At 45.2% G+C, this 23,708-nt stretch overlaps 1 protein-coding gene across 1 annotated transcript in view; it reads left to right on the forward strand.

Moving 5' to 3' along the window:
- The window catches only part of PABPC1L (poly(A) binding protein cytoplasmic 1 like), a 27,896-nt gene continuing 4,188 nt past the window's right edge, over positions 1-23,708 (forward strand). The window contains exons 1-12 of the mRNA XM_036749542.1: positions 1-193; positions 2,885-3,078; positions 6,189-6,304; positions 8,933-9,072; positions 9,160-9,254; positions 10,513-10,650; positions 17,059-17,154; positions 19,225-19,500; positions 20,372-20,462; positions 20,685-20,774; positions 21,440-21,540; positions 22,220-22,313. Of these exons, the coding sequence (XP_036605437.1) occupies positions 1-193; positions 2,885-3,078; positions 6,189-6,304; positions 8,933-9,072; positions 9,160-9,254; positions 10,513-10,650; positions 17,059-17,154; positions 19,225-19,500; positions 20,372-20,462; positions 20,685-20,774; positions 21,440-21,540; positions 22,220-22,313 (1,624 nt within the window). The remainder of the gene's footprint in view (positions 194-2,884; positions 3,079-6,188; positions 6,305-8,932; positions 9,073-9,159; positions 9,255-10,512; positions 10,651-17,058; positions 17,155-19,224; positions 19,501-20,371; positions 20,463-20,684; positions 20,775-21,439; positions 21,541-22,219; positions 22,314-23,708) is intronic.

A 23,708-nucleotide genomic window follows, 5' to 3' on the forward strand; every position in this document is an offset into this window, starting at 1 on the left:
ATGAACGCAAGTGGCACCGGGTACCCCATCGCGTCCCTCTACGTGGGCGACCTGCACCCCGACGTGACCGAGGCCATGCTGTACGAGAAGTTCTCAGTGGCGGGGCCCATCATGTCCATCCGCGTCTGCCGCGACGTGGCCACGCGCCGCTCCCTGGGTTATGCCTACATCAACTTCCAGCAGCCTGCAGACGGTGAGCCCGGCGGGATCCGCCGAGCCCCTGACCCGGGGGAGCCCCGCGGTTACCTCCCGCCTTCCCCACGAAGCACGGTGTCGGTGGGTAGGGGGGGCGGCAAGCACGGCTTCTCAGCATTCCCTCCCTTCTTGGCCCCACCCAGCCCTCCAAAGGTGCATGCTCCTGCCCTAGCCCGGGCTCGGAGTGATAACCTCGGGGTCGCGTTGTCTGTCCACCCAAAATGGCAGGAAGGGGCCCCGGAATATGCCGCGTCGTCGCGCGTAGGGACCCTTGTTGACCAATCCATGCCGCATCAACGTCGGGTTGGGGCGTAGTATCTCCTAGTGGGAAAGGGGCCGGATCCGTGTTGTGAACGGGGATCTGCTTTGTGCGGTGGTTCCGCCACGTGGCCGTCCAGCCCCACCGCAGCAACCATCCTCCCGTGTAAAAGCCCTTTCTGTCCGTGGCCCCAGGCTTAGTAAAACTCTACTGGGCACTTTCCCCTTAAATATCCAAAAACGCAGGTGGTCCCCCGAGAGAACTCTTGGGGAGGGAGGGGTGCCGTGGCCGCTGCTGCCGGGTGGGGGTGGGGGGTGTTTGGGAGAATTATATTAACCAGTCTCATTGATCGTCTGGGAAAGTTAGGTAGCCTCTTCTACTCCGTGGAAATTTGTCTTAAAGGGTGCTCTCCTCCAAGAGAAAGAGGCCCAAGATCAACTGTCCTGGGGAAGAGGAGTAGTTTTTTTTTTTTTTAATCAAGATTTTTTATTTTTAGTTTACAACACCCAGTGCCGCATGATTTTGAGTTCCAGACTTTCTCCCCTCCGCCCCTCCCCCCCCCCCCCGGCATAGAATCCCATATGTCTTCTACATATACCTTCGCATTAAACTTATTTACACAATAGTCAGGTTGTAAAGAAGAATTATGACCCATGGAGTGAATCATGAGAAAGAAGAAACAAAAACAAAAGAGAAAAAAAGGAGAGCAGTGTCCTTCAATCCACATTCAAGCGCCATAGTTCTTTCTCTGGCGTAGACAGCTCTCTCCATCATGCGTCCTGTGGAGCTGTCTTTGCGCCTTGTGTTGCTGAGGAGAGCCAAGTCCGTCAGTTAGTCATGGCACAAGCCATGTATCTGTGCTTGTCCGTAATGTTTTCCTGCTTCCGCTCCGCTCACTCACCATTATGTCGTGTGGGTTTTTTCAGGTTATTATGAAGTCCGTATTTCCCTTTGTAATGTTACAGATTTTTAGTCTGATCCTTTCCTTTTACAGGTGGGGAAAATGTGAGGAGTGGAAGTGATTTGTCCAAGATCAGACTGATACCTAATAACATTGATTTAACGCTGAGAGCTTGGCAGAGTGCGTTCCTGTTGTTATCCCCTTTGTTCCTCACAGGATCAAAGGAGATGACACTGGTAAAGCGCTTTAGCACAGTGCCTGGCACATAGGCACTATTATTACCGTTAACAACAATAATAATAACTTTTAGAACAGCCCTATGAGGTAGGTTTGCACAGATAAAGAAAAGAAGATGAGAGGCCGAATGGCCCCTGGCCGTGGTTCACAGGAGCATCACCCCTGCTTCCTGCCGGGTGCCCTAGTAGGTAGTGGTAGATGGGTCTGGGAATTCCTTCGCCCTCAGCCTCTCCCTACTGTGTGAGAAGACAACCCCTTGGAGGCTGAATAAAAGTCGTGGCTTGTTCAGAGGGTTGGCAGGATTTCTTGTAGGTCCTAGATAGGTTGGAGAATATTAGAGCCGAGAGACTCCGTGAAACATCAGACATGGGAATGTTAGCATTGGAACAGACTTCTGAATGTCGAAGAGGTGGCCTCAGTTCTGGCATTCGGAGTCCGCGATCTGCTGTGCTGTCCTGAATGCTCGCTGTGTATACACGGTGCATTTTTTGGAGAGGAAAAGGGCTATGCGTTACCACCTAACTCCCAAGGTTGTTTTGAGGATCACAGGAGATGATAATATTTTAATGCACTTAGCACAGTGCCTGGAGCATCATAAGCACTATATAAATGTTAGCTATTACTGATATTATCTTACCCATGAAGAGTGAGATGGAAATGGTTGGGAGACAGTAGGCTGACCTGAGATCAAATTGTGAAGTGTGTATGGCAGGCAGTCCCTGAGTCTCCTTGTTTCACTTATTTTAAATACCTCTCCCCACAGGATCCAGTACCTACATGTGCTTTTCCCATTCCCGTTTAAATTCCCTTCTGTCCCTTTAGAACCCATTCTCATCTTTCACTCCCACTTCCACTCAGATTTCTAGAGTGTGTTACAGTTTGCAAAACACTTTCTGAAACCCCTGGAGCTAGGATTCAAGCCTGATGGGCATCAGTCTTGACTCCATGTGCTGTGTTCTTGCCCCATAGCCTTGCTAAGATCTATGATGACGTGGTGAAGTAGAAAAAAGCAAACACTGGCCTTTCTTTCTCCTGGCCTCCGTTTTCTCCTCTGAAATCAGAGGGTTGGACCTGATGGTCTTTGACACCACCTTCCATCTCTAATATTCTGCTTTCTGATGTTCCTTCCAGTTGTCTAGAGTGAAAGTTAATGAGACCTGTTGGACTTGAGAATAGCCTCCTTCTGGGTTCCCCTACCCCTGAGCCTCGGGGTTGTGCTTGACCCTCTTACTCTAGGCAGAGGGAGTAGGCAAGTTTTCCCTGGAACCCCAAACTCTTTCCTCCCTGTTTAGCTGAACGAGCCTTGGACACCATGAACTTTGAGGTAATCAAGGGCAAGCCCATCCGTATCATGTGGTCCCAACGGGATCCGGGGCTCCGGAAATCAGGAATCGGCAACATCTTTATCAAGAACTTGGACGACTCCATTGACAACAAGGCGTTGTATGACACCTTCTCTACCTTTGGGAACATCCTCTCTTGTAAGGTGGGTTCTAGGTTCTGATGACATTAGCTGCTGCCTGGGCCATGCTACCCTAACAGTGAAGCCCCCAACCATCCATGGGGCTGGAATCTTGGAGGGGGGTAGCCCTGAGGGAACTTGGGCATTTAACCTGTGGGGTTGGTGGGAGGGAGAGAGTAGCACGGTAAGGGTCTGATAGCCGGAGAATTTAGCCAGTGGGGTTGACTTTGGGGACATTAGTCTGACCCTATAGCTAAATATCAAGCCTGGCCCTTCTTCCCCTGGTTAGCTTTGTGACCTTTCCCTGATTGACTTTTCTCCACTCACATAAGGCATCAGATTAGATGATCTCGATAAAGCTCTACCATTCTGTGTTCTATGAACATTTCCAGCTCTGATGTTCTGTTAGAATGTTCTGATATGCAGGTAAGCTTGCAAGCTGATCCCCACTTAATTATTCATTGAGGTCTGGAGACACTTTTTTGGAGGAGAGCTTTTAAGGCTGCATTTTATTCTACCAAGTCAATTTTTAAAAATCAGCAAACAGCAGGTTCTTATATTCGCTGTATCTTTTTGTCAATTGTGTAACGTTTAAGGTATCTGCTAGAGAAAATAGGCCTCCCCCCCCACCAAAAAAAAACCACCTCCTTTTAATAGGGGTCCTACTGAAAGCTTTATAGTGATGGGAAGGAAGTTCACGGGTCAGTGATCACTGGTACCAGTGTCCTCCATCGCTTTTTTTTTTTAAAGTTGTAGTACCATTTATGGCTTCCTGCATTTTTAGAATTGTTGGTTCCCACACAAGTTTCTGATCTGTTTCAGTTGTTCTTACTGCTCACCACTGGTCTGCATCATCTTAAAATATTTATTTCCTCACCCGGCATCTTCACAAAGGTGGGGGGCTCTGGCTGTGGAATGCTGCATAGAATGTCTGACTTTGTTGATAACTGAGTTTTGCTGAGCTGTTTTTCCCCCTCCCTTTTTTATCCTTTATGATTTATAAGGGGTGGCACTCTGGGAGGAGAAGAGGAGAGGGATACCGTAGAAAATGCAGGTGATAGACAAAAAGTATAATTTATTTTTAAAAATCCTTTACATACCTACTACATGCTAGGCCCTGGGGGATGCAAAAATGAAATGGTTTCTCCCCTCAAGGAACCTGTATTCTAGTGGGAAGAAACAGCATGTACTTAGAAGAGTAAATACAACATACACACACACACGATATATATATGCATATATATGTTTACATATATTTCTTATGCATATAATATATATATCATATGTACTTACATATGTAATACATTACTGTGTACATAGATAAATAGAAGTGGAATATAGGAGCATATGACATGTATATATTACATACATGTAAGAATATATAATGCATACATGCATATGTGTGGAGAGAGTGCACGTGTGTGCATGTTTAGACGCATGAGGATGGTGGAATAGAATGCCATGGCATTCTCTACCAAGTAGTCCAGGGTGGCTGCAATCATAAGCTGGAAGGAACCCTAGAGATTATCTGTTCCAACCAAGCTAGGTGGCACAGTAGACAAGAGGGCTGGGCCTGGGGTCAAGGAGAGCTGAGTTCAAATCCAGCCTCAGTTACCTACTAGCCCTGTCACTCTGGGCAAGACACTTAATTTCTGTTTGCCTCAGTTTCCTCATTTGAAAATAAGAGTGATAGTAACACCTACCTTCCAGTGTTGTTGTGAGGAGCTAATGCTCGTAAAGCCCTTAGCACAGTGCCTGGCACATAGTAGGCATTTTAAATAAATGCTTGTTTCTCCTCCTTCCCCTTCCTCTCATCTTTTTATCTGTAAGAGGAGGAAACTAAGGCTTGGGGAGGTTAAGCCCGTGGTGGTAAGTGACAGAGTCAGGATTTGAACCCAGATCCTCCCCACTTTTCCACAATCAAAGGCTCCCTCACACTTGAAAAGGTAGAATGGAACTAGCCTGAAGGAGTTTACATTTTATGCTGGAGGCTAGAGGGAGCTAGAGCTTTTTGAGAAGGATAGTGATGGGGTTAGACCTATCCTTGATGAATAACCGATTTGGCAGCTGTGTGGAGGAGAGGAGAAGAGAGGGACTAGAGACAGGGAGGCATTGGGGGCCATTGCAGTGGTCCGTGGGAGAGGCGATGACAACCTAGTGGCTGTTAGAAAAAAGGGGAGGATGCTAGAGGGGATACTGATTTTAAAAAACAGTAATAGCAAAAGACAGATCTGGTCTGTTATTTTTTTTCTTTTGCTCGTTGTCCTTCCTTTTATTGTTAAATTCTCTTGGGGTGATATGGCTTAATTGTAAGGTTCCAGGTTTCTGTAGACCTGTTTTCCCTTGCCTTGCTATTTACTGTTTAAACAGCCAATATAAGGCTTCGAGCATCAGTCTTCCTCCATAAAACTTTCCCCAGGCCCCTGGGCTGCGAATGCATTCCCCTGTGACTGGGGTGGGGAACCTTTGGCCTGGAGGCCACATGCGGCCCTCTAGGTCCTCAGGTGAGGCCCTTTGACTGATTCCAAACGTCACAGAACAAATCTCCTAAAGAAAAGGATTTGTTCTGTAAAACTTGGACTCTCAATAGGCTACACCCAAAAACTCATGAGATCACCTTTTACCCTAGCTATGTCTTATCTTCTACTTACCTATTTACACAGTGTCGCCCTCATTAGTCTGTAAACACCTCCAGGTGTGGGTGCTCAACCTGTAATCCCTCCAAGGGGAGGTTTCCAGTTAGTGGATCACCTGAGTGTGGGAATTCTAAATAGCCGTGGGATTAGAGTCTTCCAGGTGTCTGCACCACCTAGCTGCCCCCATCGCAAAGCACTCTTGAAGCCATTCTTGATCCCTGCAATATTCCTGTTATACAGTTAGATGAAGAAACTGAGGCTCAGAGGGTAGATGACTTTAATCAGAATTATACAAGTCAATGGTAAAGCCAGAATGAGATTGAGTCAGACCCCTGATGCAGGAATGACTTCTTGCTACCAAACTGGATTTAGGGTAGGGGGGTGGAGATGGAAAGAGCAAGGGATGGATGAGAGTGAGGCTATACTGTGGGTGGCCCCAAGGGTTGTGGTAATGCTTTTGGGCTGAGTTTTCTTCCCTCCGTCCCCTCCCTGTGGTAGGTGGTGTGTGATGAGAATGGCTCCCGAGGATTTGGCTTCGTCCACTTTGAGACTCAGGCGTCTGCAAGCCAAGCAATCAGCACTATGAACGGGATGCTGCTTAATGAACGGAAAGTGTAAGTAGCCCTTGGGGGAAGGGTGGCACTGCTGAGGGTACAGAGGGGGAAAAGCAGGCATTGCTGCCTGGCAAAGCTGGGATTGGAATCTATGTCTATCCCTGGATTTCTGACCCAAGCCAGTTTGCCCTTCCTTAGTCAGCTTTGGACTTCCTTAGCCAGAGCAGTCCTGTAGTCAGAGTCCTACCCTATTGATGGTAGAAAAGAAGCCAAGCTTGGACTTTGAAGGGAGATGGGCGTGTCATAGCCTTGATGTGGAATCTCCAGTTACAGAAGATCTTCCCCCTACTGCCTGTGAAACAAGGAGCCCATGGGGGTTTGGAGGGTGAGACTGAGCCCAAGACCTTCCTCTGTCCTCTGTGTGAGGTCCTCTGAGGCCATTTTTCAGAGAGAGAGTTCACATTTCTAGAGTATTTTTTTTCTCCCCCCAAACCTTCCTTCTCCCTCAATTCCCTGTTAGCATCGAGGGTACCACCATCCTACCATTTACCTCAGCTTGAAATCTACATGTCATCTTAACTCCTGAGTACTGCTTCCTTCCCTTTGTCTAATAAGTCGCCTAGTCCTGTACTTTACTTTGATAACCTCTCTTCTTTGATGATCCCTTCTCTCCTCCAACACTGACATGATGCTGACCCTGGTCCAGGCCCTTACCACCTCACACCTAGACTGTTACAATAGACTCCTGGTTGGTTTCCCTGCCTCGGGTCTCTTCCCTGTCCATTCTGTCTTCCACTCAGCCATCAAATTGATCTCCCTAAAGTGCAAGTCTGACCATATTACCTCATCCTCTCCTTTTCAATGGTTTCCGGTGACTCTCTGTTACCTCCAGGGTCAAATATAAAATCCTCTGGTTTTTAAAGCCCTCCTATCCCCTGGTCCGATTTTTCAGACAAGACTCTATTTCCCAACTTGGGGCATTTTCCCTGGCTGTCCCCTATGCCTGGAATGCTCTCCCTCCTAATCTCCTCCTGCCTTTCCTGGCTTCCTTCAAGTCTGAGCTAAAGTCCTTACTTCTGAAAAAACTTTTCTCTGACATCCTTAATCTTAGTGCTTTTCCTCGGTGATTATCTCCAATTTACCCTGTGTGTATCCTGTTAGTAGTGTTTGCATGTTATCTCCCTCATTAGAATACAAACTTCCTGAGGGCAGGGACTGTTTATTTCTTACTTTTTTTTTTTTAAGTCCACAGTGCTTAGCAGAGTCTCTGGTACATTTTTTGTTCAGTTGTTTGAGACTCTTTGTGACCCCATTTGGGGTTTTCTTGGCAGAGATATTGGTGTGGTTTGCCATTTCCTTCTCTGGCTCATTTTATAGATAAGGAAACTGAAGCAGACAGGGTTAAGTGACTTGCCCAGGGTCAGGCAGCTAGTGTCTGAGCCCACATTTGAACTCAGGTCTTCTGACTCCAGGCTGGGCCCTCTATCCACTGTACCACCTAGCTTCCTGGTACATAGTAGGCCCTTAAAAATACTAGCTGATGGGAGCAGCTAGGTGGTGCAGTGAGTAGAGCACTGGCCCTGGAGTCAGGAGGACCTGAGTTCAAATGCGGCCTCAGACACTTGACACATGTACTAGCTGTGTGACCCCCCCCAAAAAAAAAACCGAAATACTAGCTGACTGATAGCTTTTAAGGTTTAGTTTATAAAGAGTTTTCTTTATAATTAGACTCCGAGAGTAGATATGTATTAGTCCCAATATTACAGGTGAGAAAACTAAAGCTTAGAGAGGAAGTATCAGAGCTAGCTTTTGAACCCAGGTCTTCTGACTACAAATCCAAGGCTCTTTCTACCGTATCACGGTGCTTCTCATTGTCCCTGCCCAAGTAGCCTAGTCTAATGAGGAAGTAAAGGATATATAAAAGAGGTGATGTGAAAAGTTAGTTAGTGGTAGCACAATTAATACGTGTTTGGGGCGGAGAGGAGGAGTGGATGAGGAGTGTGCTGGTAAAAGTTTAACATCAGGTTCCCAAAGAAAAAGGAAGAAAGAAATGGATACCTGATACACTTTTAACTTTAATCTGCATTATTACCAATTTTTCTTTTGCTTTCTTAAGTCTAGACAACGAGCAGAACAATAAACCAAGCCCTGATTCGTAGTATTTGCTGATCTCTGAGATGTAAACTGATCATTTTAATAGTAGGCTCTTGAGAGCTGGTATCAATGGGCTCCAGCCCACCCCTGAAGTGGACCCTTCTGACTGAGGGAAATCAGACAAGGCTTTATGGGAGAAGTGATATCTTAGCTGAGCCTTAAAGGAAAGGGAATAATAGAATGAGGAAGGGCATACCAGGTATTTTAAGAGTTCATTGAATTTGCCTCTAACCCCTGTGGATTCCATGCAGAGGAAATCCCTGAATCGTTTTGTCCAATGGATCAGGCAATCTTTTAGTGGGAGATTGGCAGAAGAGGTGTAAGGGATGTTATGGGAAGGAGGGCCAATGTTGGTCCCTTCCTTCCTGCCTCTCCTGCAACTTTGAAAGCTATGAGAGTATGAGGTGGGGCGGGGAGAGGGGGGTGGTCAGAGAAGGTGTCCCGAGGGGAGGAGCCTTGAAAGATGGGGAAGAATTATGAAGGTCCAGGCTTCTAGAGGAGGCAAGGTTGACTTTGAGGACTCCCCCTTGGCAGTTTCGTGGGCCACTTCAAGTCTCGGCAGGAACGGGAGGCAGAGCTGGGGGCACGAGTGTTGGAATTCACCAACATCTATGTCAAAAACTTCAAGGAAGATGTGGATGATCAGTGCCTTCAGGAGCTCTTCTCCCAGTTTGGTAAGAGCCTGGGACTGGCTGAACAGGGGGGAAGTCTCTGGGCCCAACCAGCCCACGGTACTTGACTCCCTATTAACCTATTCTCAGGAAAGACCCTAAGTGTGAAGGTGATGGTCGATGAACATGGCTATTCCCGAGGCTTTGGTTTTGTCAACTTTGAGAAGCATGAGGAAGCTCAGAAGGTGAGGAGCTCCCTTCCCTGGGATGGGATGGGGGAAGGAGTAGAAAGAGGAGGTCCCCAATGGGGGCCCTGCTGATGAGGTTTGGAAGATACAAGTATTAGATGCTCAGCCTGAATTTCCTTTTGAGAGGTGGTGGACTTGGCAGTTGTTCCGTGGTGACCACTGATGTAGCCTAGGTATTGGTCTCTCCCCATATTCCATATCTTCTACCTTGGCTTCTATAGACTCCTGGAATATCAGATGGATAGCACCTAAGAACCTTGAGTGGCAGAGCTGGAAAGGTACCATTTTGTTTTTTGGAGGGGATCCAGTCCTGTCATTCTCACTGTAGGGAATTCAGTGTGAAAATGTCCTCCAAGTATGGGACAGTGAAAAGAGCACTGGAGTCCCAAGATCTGGGTTCAGATCCCACCTCCAATGTTTAGTTAGCAGTGTGAGCTTGGCCAGGTCTCTTCACTTCTGTACACCTCAGTCTCCTTTTCTGTAAAATGAGGGGGTTGAACTAAATGGCCTCTGAGGTGTTCCTTTAACTGTCATGCTGTGAGCCTACGAATTCACATGCAAACTAGGGTTCTAGAAAGTTGCCTGGGGACCTTGAAGTCAAGTAACTTGGCTGTGGTTCCCTGGGTGTTCCCGACTTACAGGCCTGTTCCCCCTATCTACGGTGTCCTGCAGCCTCTCAGAGGGATTTTTAAAAGGAGGGAAGGGTTACTTAGAAATTGAAAATGATCTGCATCCAGAGAAAGAACTATGGAGTCTGAATGCAGATTGAGGCAAACTATTTGCCCTTTTTTTTTTTCTTTTTAGGTTTTGTTTCTTCTTTCTCATGAGTCATTCCATTGGTTATAATTCTTTACAACTTGACTATTGTGTAAATAGGTTTAATGAGAAGGTGTACGTAGAACCTATATTGGATTACACGGCTGTCTTGGCGGAAGGAGAGGGGAAAATTTGGAACTCAAAAACTTGTGGAACTGAGTGTTGTAAACTAAAGTAAAAAAATAAATTTAAAAAAATATATAAAAAAAATTGAAAATGACTGAGGTGGTGACCGAGCTGGGACTAGAACCTAAGTCTCCTAACTTCTTGTCTCATATTCTTTTTACTGTCCTGTAGCTGCTTCCCCGGTAATACAGAAACCAAGGTAGATATACTCTTGCCCCTCCCTCTCTCCAGGAGAGATTTCAGCAGGGACCTGAGGAGGGTGTTGCCATGGACCTGTCCAGTTCCTAGGTACTGACCACTTTCTCTTCCGCAGGCTGTGAGTGGCATGAATGGGAAGGAGCTCGGGGGTCGAGTCCTCTATGTTGCCCGGGCCCAGAAGAAGGCAGAGAGGCAGAGTGAGCTGAAGCGTAGATTCGAGCAGATGAAGCAGGAGAGAGTGAACCGCTACCAGGTAAGGGAAAACTGCTAAAAGGAGGGGACTTCACCAGAAATGATTGAGAAGGATTTGTGGAAAGGATAACTTGAACTATTTGGACAGATTTTGGCCTGGGAGACCCAACCCAAAAAATGCGTGTTGGGTGAGGAGTCAGCCTCTTCCTCTCAGTGTAGACACAGTGGGCTGGGGGTTGGGGAAATACTGTAATTGTGGGTCGGGAACGTGGGCTGATTGATAGGAAGCTGTAGTGGAGTTCTGAGAGGCAGCCTGGCCATGTCGGAAGTCAGGAGTCAGCTTGCATGCTTGGACTTTTCAGCACCCTCCCTTTAACCTAGCTGGTGTACCCGTCCCCTTTCACTACTAGTGATAATGGTGATAACTAGCTTTTATGTAGCACTTTAAAGTTTGCAAAGTGCTCTACAAGTAACATCTCACCTCACAACAACAACTCGAGGTCGGTGCAGTTAGCACCCCCATTTTACAGATGAGAAAACAGACAAGTGAAATGACTTGCTCAAGGTTACACAGCTAGTAAGTTTCTGAGGGAAGATCTGAACTCAGGGCTTCCTCACTCCCAGGTGTAGTCTTCTATCTAGTGCACCCCCTCACTGCCTCTTGACGTGCATAAGGAAAAAGATTACCCGTGAAGATATGTTGGAAAAAATATTGGGGGTTAAAACACTAAAGGAGCCAAAGGCTTATAACCCATCAACAAGCAATTTATTAGGCACCAATTGTATGCACTGGAGATATAAACACAAAAAGTGAAAATAATTGTTGCCCTCAGGGCGCTTATATTTCTACTGGGGAGGAAACACATTCACAGATAAGGAAATACTTACAGAGTAAATGATTGCACAGAGAGGGGAGAAGGGAATGAGGAAAGAGAAAGGAGAACTAGGCTGAGCCTTAAAGGGAGCTGGGGGTTTCAAGAAGGGGTGATAAGTAGGGAGGGAGCATAAAGATGGGAGTGGTGTCACGGGTAAGGGAACAGCAAAGCAGGCCGATCTGGTTGGAGCATGGAGTATGTAAGAGAGACTGATGTGCCTAGATAAGACAGACTGAGGTCAGATTATGAAGAGGTTTAAAAGCCAAACAGCAATTTATATTTTCTACGTATATGTTATATGTATAATAGCGGTGGGGAGCCACTGAAGCCTTGTGAGGGGAGTACCGTGATCAGATCTATGCTTTAGAAATATCAACTGGGCAGCTGTGTGTGGGGTAGATTGGTGAGGTGAGGAACTGGATGGGGGTAAGGAGACCATTTAGGAGATATTGCAGTGGTCTAGACATTTGGGGCCTGAGCTAGAATGGTAGCCCTATGAATAGGAAAAAGAGATAGAGGAGTTTTAGATCACTCAAAAGTTTCATACTTACATATCTTGAATAATTTCTTCAAGAAGAAACTGAATGTGGTGAGCACCAAATAGTATTAATAAAAAAAGAAAGAAAATGAACTGTATCTTAAAAGGAAATAATTGGTTAGCTTATATGGGAGTCATCTTAGAATCAGTTGCCTTAATGCAATTATATCATTAGCAGCAAAGGTCAAAATCAATACTTAATTAGAAAAAAAACTACAGCATGAAGTTGTAACAGCTTCACCCTGGCCTATTGGTTTTTTGGAATGGGAGATGGAGGAAAAGACTCGGACTCTGATAATTACTATTTCCTATTAAACGCTGACATGTTCTAAGAGTATCAGCAATTCTTCCATCGACACCAAGAAGCACCCAGAAACCCAGACCTTGGCCAGCAGAGACCAAAGTTCTTTACTCGTCAGAAAGACATGGCGGCCAAGAGCAAAAGAAATTTAAGAACTCATCCACAAAATTTGGCAACATTAGTTTGGTGGAAGATAATGCTTAATATCTCCTCACAAATTAGCCAGGAACAATGTGGGAAGAAGATACTTGTCTGTGGAAAGCATAGTGACTGAGCTAGGCTATCCCTAAAGCATTCCAGTGAAAATGGAAAGGAAGACAGCAGATATACAACAGATAAGCTCTGCCAGCGTATCAGTGACTATATTTTGGTCGGTAACTCTAGAACCAATACATTTCAACTCCTCAATGCTGATATGAAGAAGCATAGAAAGTAACTAAAAAGATGAATTCAGGAAGGGCGTCTAGACCAAGTACATGCAAAAAAATCCATGCTGGAGACAATTTTGAAAACTTTGAGGGATCAGCTTTCAAAATATCTGAAGAAGGGAAGATAGGAAATGTTGGGGGTAAGAAGCAGCATGATATATACCCAAAAAGTAATTGAACAAACACCAGTGAGTGCCTTACCCAGACACTTACTCTGTTGATCTCTATGTAGACATTTTTATGTGACACTTTGTGATTTGCAAGATGAACATGCATTTCATTTGAACCTCTTAACAGCATATTGAAGTAGGTGGCCTACAGGTGTTACCTTCACTTTACAGATAAGAAAAAGGAAAGGTGAAATGAGTTGACCGTAGTCATAGAAGTAGTAAGTGAAGCAGGATCAGAACCCAGACTTCCTTGATGCCAAGTTCAGCACTCTATACAACGTCACATGCACATGTCTTTAGGGTACTCTTGAAGAAAACGTGAAATGGGAAGGGACAGACTTTGACAGACACTCCCCCTGCCTCTACTTAATAGTATTTTGTTTTTCCAATTACATGTAAAGATAGTTTTCAACATTCATTTTTGTAAGAATCTGAGTTCCAAGTTTTCCTCCCTCCTCCCCAAGACAGCAAGCAATCTGATATAGGTTATACATGTACAGTCACGTTACACATATTTCCACATTAGTCATGTTGTGAAAAAGACAATCAGAACAAAAGGGAAAAACCCCTTATAGTAAGATAAGGTCAAAGGGGGTACATGATTGAGATATAAGGGATGATACCATAAGCAGATTAGGAAAGCAAAGGATAGTTTACTTGTCAGATCTGTGGAGAAGGGAAGAATTTATGACCAAATGAGAGAGAGGATATTATGAAATACAAAATGGATATTTTTGATTAAATTAAAAAGGTTTTGCACAAACAAAACCAATTCAAACAAGATTAGAAGGAAAGCAGAAAGCTGGGAAACAATTTTTACAGCTAGTATTTCTGATAAAGGCCTTATTTCTAAAACATATAGAGACAGATTTATAAGAATACAAGTCATTCTCCAATTGATAAATGGTCAAAGGATATGAACAGGTATTTTTCAGAGGAAGAAATTAAAGCTATCTATAATCATGAAAAAATGCTCTAAATCCCTATTGATTAGAGAAATGCAAATTAGAACAACTCTGAGATACCACCTTATTCCTATCAGATTGGCTAATATGATAGAAAAGGAAAATGATAAATGTTGGAGATGATGTGGGAAAATTGGAATGCTAATGCATTGTTGGTGGAGTTATAAACTGATCCAACCATTCTGGAGAACAATTTGGAACTATGCCCAAAGGGCAACTAAACTGTGCATACCCTTTGGGTCAAATCTGTTGTGTCTCCAAAAGATCATAAAAAGGGGAAAAGACCCACATGTACAAAAATATTTATAGCAGCTCTTTTTGTGGTGGCAAAGAATTGGAAATCAGGGGATGCCCATCAATTGGGGAATGGCTAAACAAGTTGTAGTATATGAACATAATGGAATACTGTTATGCTATAAGAAATGAGGAGCAAATGGATTTTAGAAAAACCTGGAAAGATAGACTTCTCTCTTCTCAGCAATGCAAGGACCTAAAACAATTCCAGAGGACTCATGATGGAAAATGCCATCCACATCCAGAGAAAGAACTATGGAATCTGAATGCAGAGCGAAGCAGACTTTTTTCACTTGTTTTTTGTTTTTTCTTTCTTGTGATTTTTCCCTCTTGTGATTCTTCTCTCACAACATGACTAATGTTTAAAGTATAATATGTTTAACATGATCATACATGTATAAGCTATATCGGATTGCTTGCTGTCTTGGGTGGGGAGGAGAGAGAGAAAAATTTGGAGCTCAAAATTTTATAAAAATGAATGTTGAAAACTAACTTTACATGTAATTGGGGGGAAAGTACTATTAGGAAAACAAAACAAAACAAAAAAACCATGAGAAAGAAAAACCAAAAAAAGTGAAAATAGTATGCTTCCATCTGCATTCAGACTCCATAGTTCTTTCTCTGGATGTGGATAGCATTTTCCATCATGAGTCTTTTGGAGCTGTCTTGGATCAGTGTTTTGCTGAGAAGAGCTAAGTCAGTCATAGTTGATCATCACACATTGTGGCTGTTACTGTGTACAATGTTCTCCTGGTTCTGTGCAGACACTTTTCTGCAGCAGGCTACATCTTCAGTCAAACAATTGGATGAAAGATAAGAAAATGGTGTATTTGGTTACAAAAAAAAGTGTTTCACTCATTAAGCAAAGTAGCCCCCAAAACTCTCCGTTTAATAAGATGACACAAGATTCTCTAATCTCTGCAACCACAGAGAGAAAGATGGCTGTTTGTTGGGCAGCAAAGCATAAAACAAATGTGAAGTGTGATCAGGGAGACTGTCCAAGGTGCTGGCCAAATGGAAAAAGGCTTCTGTGGAAAAATGGTGAGGTCTTCCAGATGCTCCTGTTTGTGGAAGACATTGATCTGATTGCCTCGAGCCCTAGAATACCATAGGGCCTCCTTAATGAGATCTGTAGGCCCCTCATCTACATGGAAAAACCCAAATGGATATAGAAGGCCTACTGTCTGAAAGAAGAATGATGAGTTGGTCCCATCAGCCTACATCATAGGGCCTGTAGTTGGAGGATGAGCTGGATTCAGAGAGGAACAGTAAGAGCAGAGAGTATTTTATTTTGGAAATTGTGTAATGTTTCCAAACAACCCAAATTGCCTCAGAAACTTTTTTTTAACACCAATATTCTCTTGGTAATGGATGCTGTATGACTGTAAATCATGGACCATTAGTCTTCCGCCAGAATCAAAATTTTGGATGACCCAGAGTGTAGCAGAGAAATGCACAGTGGGCATAAATAGCCTATGGCATGTTTCCAGGAATGACTTGAGTTCAAGAAGTGATACGAAATCTTTCTTCTAGGAAATACGAGATAAACCAGTCACATAGTGAGATTGAGATTCACCCGATGGTCCATTCAGAAGCTACACTATACAAATATAATGTTAAAATAAATACCTGGAGAAAGGCTTCCATCCAGCATGTCAGGTCTTTGTGGAGAATACATGGCATGGTCACATTTTGTACCGTTGGGGAGAATACCCCATCCACACCGATGAGAGCACAGATCATTCGAGTTTTACCTCTCTCTGGCCTTTTGCTCATTCTCCAAACCAGCCCAGCATGTGGTCTGCCTGAGTGAGGAGTAGGGGGTTCTGGATCTGGACAAGCCATTATCTGTGGGTCTCAATTTTCTATTCTGCAAAATGAGGGCATTTGAATTGGATGATTTCCAAGATTACTTCCTTAAGAGAGGGACCTGCCTTTTTTCTGGTGGTACAGAAGCCCGAGGGCTCAAGCAGGGAATCTTTCCATGGCACATCTGGTTCTGATAGATGCACAGATCCACCCACCAGGACTGTGTATATAGTTCATATGCTTTGCTTTTGTGTCTAAATGCTCAGAAATCCCAATACCTCCCTCCATTAGCAGCCCCCCAAACCTGCCCACTCTATACCTACCTTGGCTCATGTCCCCAACTGGGATATGGAGTGAGCTGGCCCAGCCTGAAAAAGGATGGTCTGAGATCTGTCCTTTCCTCTCAGCAGCGTTGAGTACATATTGGGGGTCGGGGAGTGGGTTTGGGGCTCGACAGGAAGCAAAATTGTGGAATCTCTAGAATTTCTTCCCCTCTGCTGCTTCTCTCAGATGTAATGGGCCCTCACCTGCCTAATTGTAGCTAAAAGTTTCTGAGAATTTTAACAGTTTATAAAGGATTTTTCTCACAACTACCATGTGAGTTTGATGGTATAGAAGTTATTATCCTCCCACTCAGAAGTTGTAGAAGCAGTATCTGAACCCTGATTTTTTCAGCTGCAAGTCCATTTTTTTTTTTACATTGTACTCTTCCCATCCAAGCTTACCTGTCCATTTGTTTTCCTTAGCTAGGCAGCAGTCACAAGCATATTGGCAGTGACTGGTTGAAGAGTTGCCAACAAGCGATTTAAATTTTTAGCAGGTGTTGTCTAGACACAATGCCTTAACACCAACCTTGAACGTTTTTGTTGTTAGGCATCTTAGGCATCTGCATTCCTATGCATCGGGCAGGTGAAGAAGGGAGATTTTAGGTTTATGCCTAGGCTTCTACAAGGGAGGAAATACAGCATTAGGGAGGGTAGGAAAAATGTAGCCAAAATACTTCACTTAGGAAGCTAGAGGATAAGTGTGGAGGGAGGGGAGCTGGTGGCTGGTAGGCTTTCCTTAAAATTCCTGTCCTCACTTTTCCAGGGTGTGAACCTGTATGTGAAGAATCTGGATGATGTCATAGATGATGAGAAGCTGCGGAAGGAGTTCTCTCCATATGGCGTGATCACCAGTGCCAAAGTAAGGGCGACCTTAGGACTGGGGTACAGTGGGGAGGTGAGGCCACCGTTCCCTCCACTTCCAAATTGAGGATGGGGATAATTTGGGGATTTAAGGCAATAAGGGCTGTGGCTTATACCCTACAAAGATCATATTCATCCATGAACCTTATACTTGGTATAGTAAAAGGGAAATGAATAATCCTTGCCCTAAAGAGGGAATAATCTACATTTCAGTGAGTCTGATTCCTGATCAGTCCTATAACTATTTATGTGGGTCTGCTCTCTTGTGGCCTTAGGCCCCCAAACCTGGCTAGGTACCATATAAGTAGGGGTCCTGGCTTATTATATATTGTTTGCTTAAAGCAAAATCTATCTGTGTATTCAAGGGACCAGGCCAGAGATGTAGATTGCTAGGAAAGAAACATTCCCACTTTTTGTGGGGAGTGAGGGGTAGAGGGTTCTTCATAGTGACATTCTGTGAGTGGTGACCTCCCGATTCCAAATGAACATTTTAATTACCACAGAGTAGAAATAGCCCCTTCTCTTAGGAGGACAGGTTGATATCTCAGGGTGTCTCCAACTCTTTTGGCTTATTAACACCCATGTAACCAGAGCCTCCTACATGCTCAGCCCTGTGCCAGATGTTGTAGGAAATCTAGAAAAGGAAAGGACAACAAGCCTGCCACAAGGCCTGTGCCTTCATGGAGCTCATAGCGGATTCACAGAATGTTAGAGCCACAGTGTCATGGGACTTGGTGGTGCTTATGTCATAGAGGAAACAGGTCTAGATTGGGTAAATGACTGATTAGTTAGTGAAAAAGCCAAGACTAGAACCCAGCTCTCCTGACTCCCAGTCCTTGGACTCTTTCCACCACCATGCTGCCTTTCACTATAGCTGTAGCTAAAATGGGATTAGTATAAGAATTTTCAAACCAAAATGTATAGAGAGTCACTTAAATAAGGAGGCAGTATGGTAGAACTGGAAAGGAGCTCAACTTAGATCTACCTGGGCTTCTCCTCCTGGCTGTCACCGGTCTTACGGCCTCAGGCAAGTTCACAGATAGTGAATGATCCCTGCCAACCTCTGAGGGCTGTTGGGAGGATCAGGTGAGGCAATAGGCATGAAAGCATAGCTTGCAACACTGTGATCTGAACCAGATAAAAATGTAATTAGGAAACGTTTAACAAAGTAAACAAAAGTATGATAAACCGTGGATAACATTACCTTTTAAAACAGGTCAGTATGTGACTCACAGGGATCTCTCTCTGCACATTAGTGGTCCCTGTTTCTATCCAAGTTTGACACACTGACAATCCATGGTATTGACACAGCCATTACAGACAAAGGGATTGGAACCAGATTAAAAGAGAGGTTATTCATGTAACTAGAATTGTCATTTTTAATCTTTTTGACAAGGAAAGGCTGAAGCTATTTTTTAAAAAGGCTTCATTCTGAGTCTTACAGAGTGGGAGTCAGGAGACCTAAGATCTAATCTCAGCTCTTTTACTTAATATGTGTGACCTTGGACAAGTCACTTAAATTCTCTGTGCCTCGGTTTCCCTCTATAAAATGAGGGAGTTGACCTAGGTGATCAGACTCTTAAGGCCACTACCGACTCTGACATTCTTTGAGTCTGGGGCAAGACCTACAGACCAAGGCATGCTAAGACGTCGCTAAACATTGGTTTATCTCATGCACACACTGGGGTGAATCACAGAAGGGAGGGCTCGAAGGGTCTCTTTTGGACCCCATTCTCTGAGCATCACCCCAGCCTGTGTTCAGCTTTTCTCTTGACCCTGACTCCTTCAGTCTTGGTTCTTGGGCCATTTAGGGGGCAATGAGCAAAGTCAGCCTGGGATTATGAGTTAATGTGTGCTTCCTTAGCTAGATCAGGAGCTCCTTTGGGGGGCAAGAGATGGGACTTTATCTGACTTGCCCTCAGTGCCCAGCCCAAGGCTTTGCCCACGGTAGCTTTTTAGTAAAACTTCACGGCTGATATGGTGAACCTGAGGGAGGAGGGAAGCGTGGCCTGGGATCCGTTGTCCCTTCGGCACCCCCCCAGTGGACCTTGTCTTGTCTTGCTTCTAGGTGATGACAGAGGGTGGCCACAGCAAGGGGTTTGGCTTTGTGTGTTTTTCCTCCCCAGAAGAGGCTACGAAGGCCGTGACAGAGATGAATGGGCGAATTGTTAGCACCAAGCCCCTCTATGTGGCTCTGGCCCAACGCAAAGAAGAGCGGAAGGCCATCCTCACCAACCAGTACATGCAACGCATCTCCATCCTCCGGAACATGAATGGCCCCATCTTTCCCCAACCCACCAATTACTTCCTGCCTGCCATCCCCCAGGTGACTGCAATCTTCCAGGTATTTATCCTTCCCCAGGGACCGTGGTCATATATTCTTTTTGTCCCCATGAACTCACTGTTTCCTCCAGGCTCTCTTAGAACATAAAACATGAGGGCTGGAAGAGACCTTAAAAGATGATCTAGTGAATTCAATAATGAGGAAACTAAGGTCCAAATTTTTTTAAAAAATTGGTCAGGGTCATGCAGCAGTTTATTGGTAGAGCCAGGTCAGGATGAGAACCCAAGTTTCTTCTTGGTCCGGTGTTATTTCCTTTCTGGCACCCTGTATCATGGTGTTTAAACCAAACTTTAAGGGGGTGTGATGCATGTTTTTTAGTCTCTGGCTTTAGAGGGCAGCTGAGCCACCTGTCTCATTTTAAGAACCCTCTGAAACAGCAGGCAGGTGGGTACAGGCCTCTTCCTAGGGTAGGTGGCAAGAGTGGACTGAGTCACCCATCTACCTACTTTAACCAAGAGGGATAGGAGGAAGAAGAGAGTCCCGAAGGGTGAGGAGAGATAGGGATTTGTGTCGTTTGTATTCTGCAGGATACTTCCCTCTTTTGGGGAAAACCTAAAGTTCTGCTTCCAGGGGCTCCTTCCTTTCTGGAGCTTCTGGCCTTTCCTCACTTGTTTCTGGCCACCTGCTCTAAGAGAGTCCCTGTCCCAACTCCTGTTCTGTGTTGTGGCCTCTGGACTCACCAAGAAAGAGCTGTGGGTTTGGTTGGAATCAGGACTTGGTTTCAAATTCCAGGTCTGCCATTTATTACTTACGTAACCTTTTTCAAGCTGGTTAGCTTCCTCAGTCTGTTACCTCTCCTATAAAATAAGTGCAGGCTGGGCAGGGGGATTAGATGATCTCTGAAGTCTCCTGTGTTTTATATTGTCTCCAGTCTCCTACCCGGGCAACCTTCTATGGTCCCAGCACCGTGGCCCCCATTCAGCCTGCCCCAAGGTGGAACAGCTTTTCTCCTAGGACTTCGTGTGAGTGTTTCCCCCACTCCTTTTTACCACCTGTACCTCTTCTTTTCTCCACCCCCATCTCTTTTTATCCTCTTTAACCTGTGTCCCTAGTGTAGCCATTCTTCAGTTCTTCCCTTTGTTATTTCACTTCTCTCCTTCCCCATCACTGACTTCTACCAGGAGTCTCTGGTTTCTGGCCTGGTACGAAGTGCCTGCCTTAATTGTTTGTTCTCTTCTTGCCAGCCACACCCCGGCGGTCCATCTCCAACATCAGTACTGTCCGTCAGGCCTCTACTCAGGTGCCCCGGGCAGGGCCCCAGACGCAAAGAGTGGGTAAGTTGGGACTGTCACTTTCTCCCATCCTGATCTTGTATAGACCCCCTTGGAGGTAGGGGGGTCAGCAAGAAGGTTCACTTTTTCCCAAAGGTCAATGTGGTATTCTTTGACTGAGAAGGGCCGGATCATCTGCCCTTCGTGTTTATCTGGTAACAAGAATGTACCTGCTCCTCACCTACAAGTCTCCCCGTGGGGATGGAAGGAGCTTGGCTTTCTTTGGCATTCTTGGTGTAGATGGCATGGTCCCCCAGATCCTCCCTCTTTATGCTCCCTTCCTCCAATCTGCACCCTCCTCCCTATACTCACCACAAGCTGCCAGGTCTATGTAAGGAAAACCTTACCTGGAGCTAAAAGTAGAAGTCTGTCTTGGGAGGTAGAGAGCTTCCTGTCACTGTGGGTGGCCTGGACAAGTGAATGACCACTTGTCAGGAAACTAAGATATAAGCTACCTGAGGCAAGAATGTAGGAGCTGCCTCATTTGGTCCTTGTATCACCAGGGCCTAGCACAGTGCCTGGGGTACACAGTAGGTGTTTAATAAATACTTGTTGACCTAACTTGTAAGAGGATTTCTATTTAGGCACTAGACTAGCTGGCTTCAAAGTCCATCCTTTTCCAAATCTGAGATGTTTTGATTCTTAATGTTTCTCTTTATGTGTTACAGTCAATATTGGGACCCAGACTATGGGGACTGGGTGTCCAGGCTCCCCGGGCCACGCCTTCACCCAATACAAGTACTCCTCAGCTGTGCCTAGTGCACATCAGGTAAAGGGTTTGTCCAGGCTCCTCAGACTGGTCTGGGCGCACGCTTCCAGAGGCATGCTGGGTTGCTTACTTGCTTGGTACCTCAGTTTCCACATAGGCAATTTGGCCATTATGTTTTTGTATAACCCTTTCTCTCACAGCTTTTGTTTCTCCCAGCTAGTTTGTTCAAAAGTTGCCTCTTCTAGGAATTCTCATTGCTTTGTGTCCCCAGTAATTATAAATGTTAAGAGCAGAGGAGGACCTTTTAGAACAAAGGTTCTTAACCTTTTTTTTTTTTTAAATTCATGGACCTCAGCTTAAGAGTGAGTTTTTTAGTCTCATCCCACTTTTCTTATGGAGGAGAAATTGAGGCTGCAAGGCTCAGTGGACCTACCCAAAGTCAGTGTTATTGTTGAGGTCTACGTGTAGAACCTGGTTTCTTTTCTCAACCCCATGCTGCCTTTGCAGTTCCATAGTTTGGTTTCTACTCATTGGTCCTTTTCCTTTCTCTTAAAATGAGGGACACTATGTATGGAATGATTTTTAAAACATTGTCATCCTTCGTGAATCTTTTCATATTACACATAGTATGAACTTTGCCCAGTCTCCTTGTTCCTGATGGTAGGCAAGGCTTTGCAGGCAGGTAGTTCTGATGTTAGTCTGTATTTAGTAACATATCTGTGTGGGGGTTTATTTCCAGGTCATGGAGCCAGCTGTGCATATCCAAGGGCAAGAGCCTTTAACTGCATCTATGCTGGCCTCAGCCCCACCCCAGGAACAGAAGCAGATGCTTGGTATGTGTGCAGCTCTTGCCTGGTAGTTGGGAGCAGTTCGGGCCTGGGTCTGGACCTGAGTGGGAAACTTGCCTTGATATTAACGTAAAAACCTTTAGCTTCTGGACTTGTTAGCACCATGGAATTTAGAAACCAAATGCTTGGGTTTGAATCCCAGCTGTGCTACCTATTACCCAGGCCACCTAGACCTATAAAACAAGGGGGTTGAATTATAGTATTTCTAGAGTCCCTTCTGGATCCAGTCTCCCATACCTCCTGTATTTTCCTACTTGCATTTTGAGCAGCATCATTTTCATTATTGTAATGGTAGCAGCTTTTCCTTGTACCCTGTCACTATCTCGGCTACTTTAGAGGTAGTTTGGGCTATGTGTGATCCTAGGTGGATCGCTTTTCTCAGTTGCAGAGCGGGGTGCTATTTATTGCTGATGGGTCTATCTGTCACAATTCTCTCCCTAGACCAATCTATCCTCCATTTAGCTGATTTTCCTAAAGCTCAGGTCTGACCCCGTTTCACCCCCCCCACCCCCTGAGCAGTAACCTCCAGTGACTCCCTATCACCTCTAGGATCAAAACCAAATTCCTTTATTTGGCATTCAGAGCCCTTCATAACCTATCTCCTCCCCCCCTTCCTACTCCCTGCCCCGCCTTCAGTCTTCTTACACCTTACTCCCCGACATGTAGTCTTCGATCCAGTGATGCTGGCCTTGCTGTTCCACGAACAAGACACTCCATCTCTCGGCTCTGGGCATTTTCTCTGGCTGTCCCCCATGCCTGGAATGTTCTCCCTCCTCGTCTCTACCTCCTGGCGTCCCTCAAATCTCAGCTAAAAATCTCATCTTCTACAGGAAGCCTGTCCCAGTCCTCCTTAATTCTAGTGCCTCCCCCCTTATTGCCTGCTTATCCTTTATATGTACCTTGTTGTACATATCCGTTTGCTTGTTACGCCCACCCCCGATTAGATTGTGAGCTCCCTAAGAGCAGGTTTGTCTTTTGCTTTTTTTTTTTGTATCCCCCAGCACTTACTACAGTGCCTGGCACATAGTACATGCTTAATAAATGTTTATTGACTGAACGACTGGATACTGCTTACCTATTAGGGCTGCTATGAGGAAAGTGTTCTGGAAAGAGGAACTGTTTTTGTTCTTTATTATAAAAGGCCTTCTCCTTAAATAGCATCTGGCCTTCTTTCAAAGTGGGCCTGGGAGTGGACGAGAACCCACCCCTGGGCTTGTGATGATATTGGCTCCCGCCTCCCTGAATTCCAGGGAGGGGAGGTCAATGCAGTGGGGAAAGTGCTGGTCTTGGCATCAGAAGACCCAAGCTGGAGTCCTGCTTCAGACACTTAATAGCTGAACTGACTGGGCAAGTCTCTTCACCTGTGCTCACGTGTGTAAA

The sequence above is a fragment of the Trichosurus vulpecula genome, chromosome 3 (genome assembly GCF_011100635.1).
Source record: "Trichosurus vulpecula isolate mTriVul1 chromosome 3, mTriVul1.pri, whole genome shotgun sequence".
In the NCBI taxonomy this organism is placed as follows: Eukaryota; Metazoa; Chordata; class Mammalia; order Diprotodontia; family Phalangeridae; genus Trichosurus; species Trichosurus vulpecula.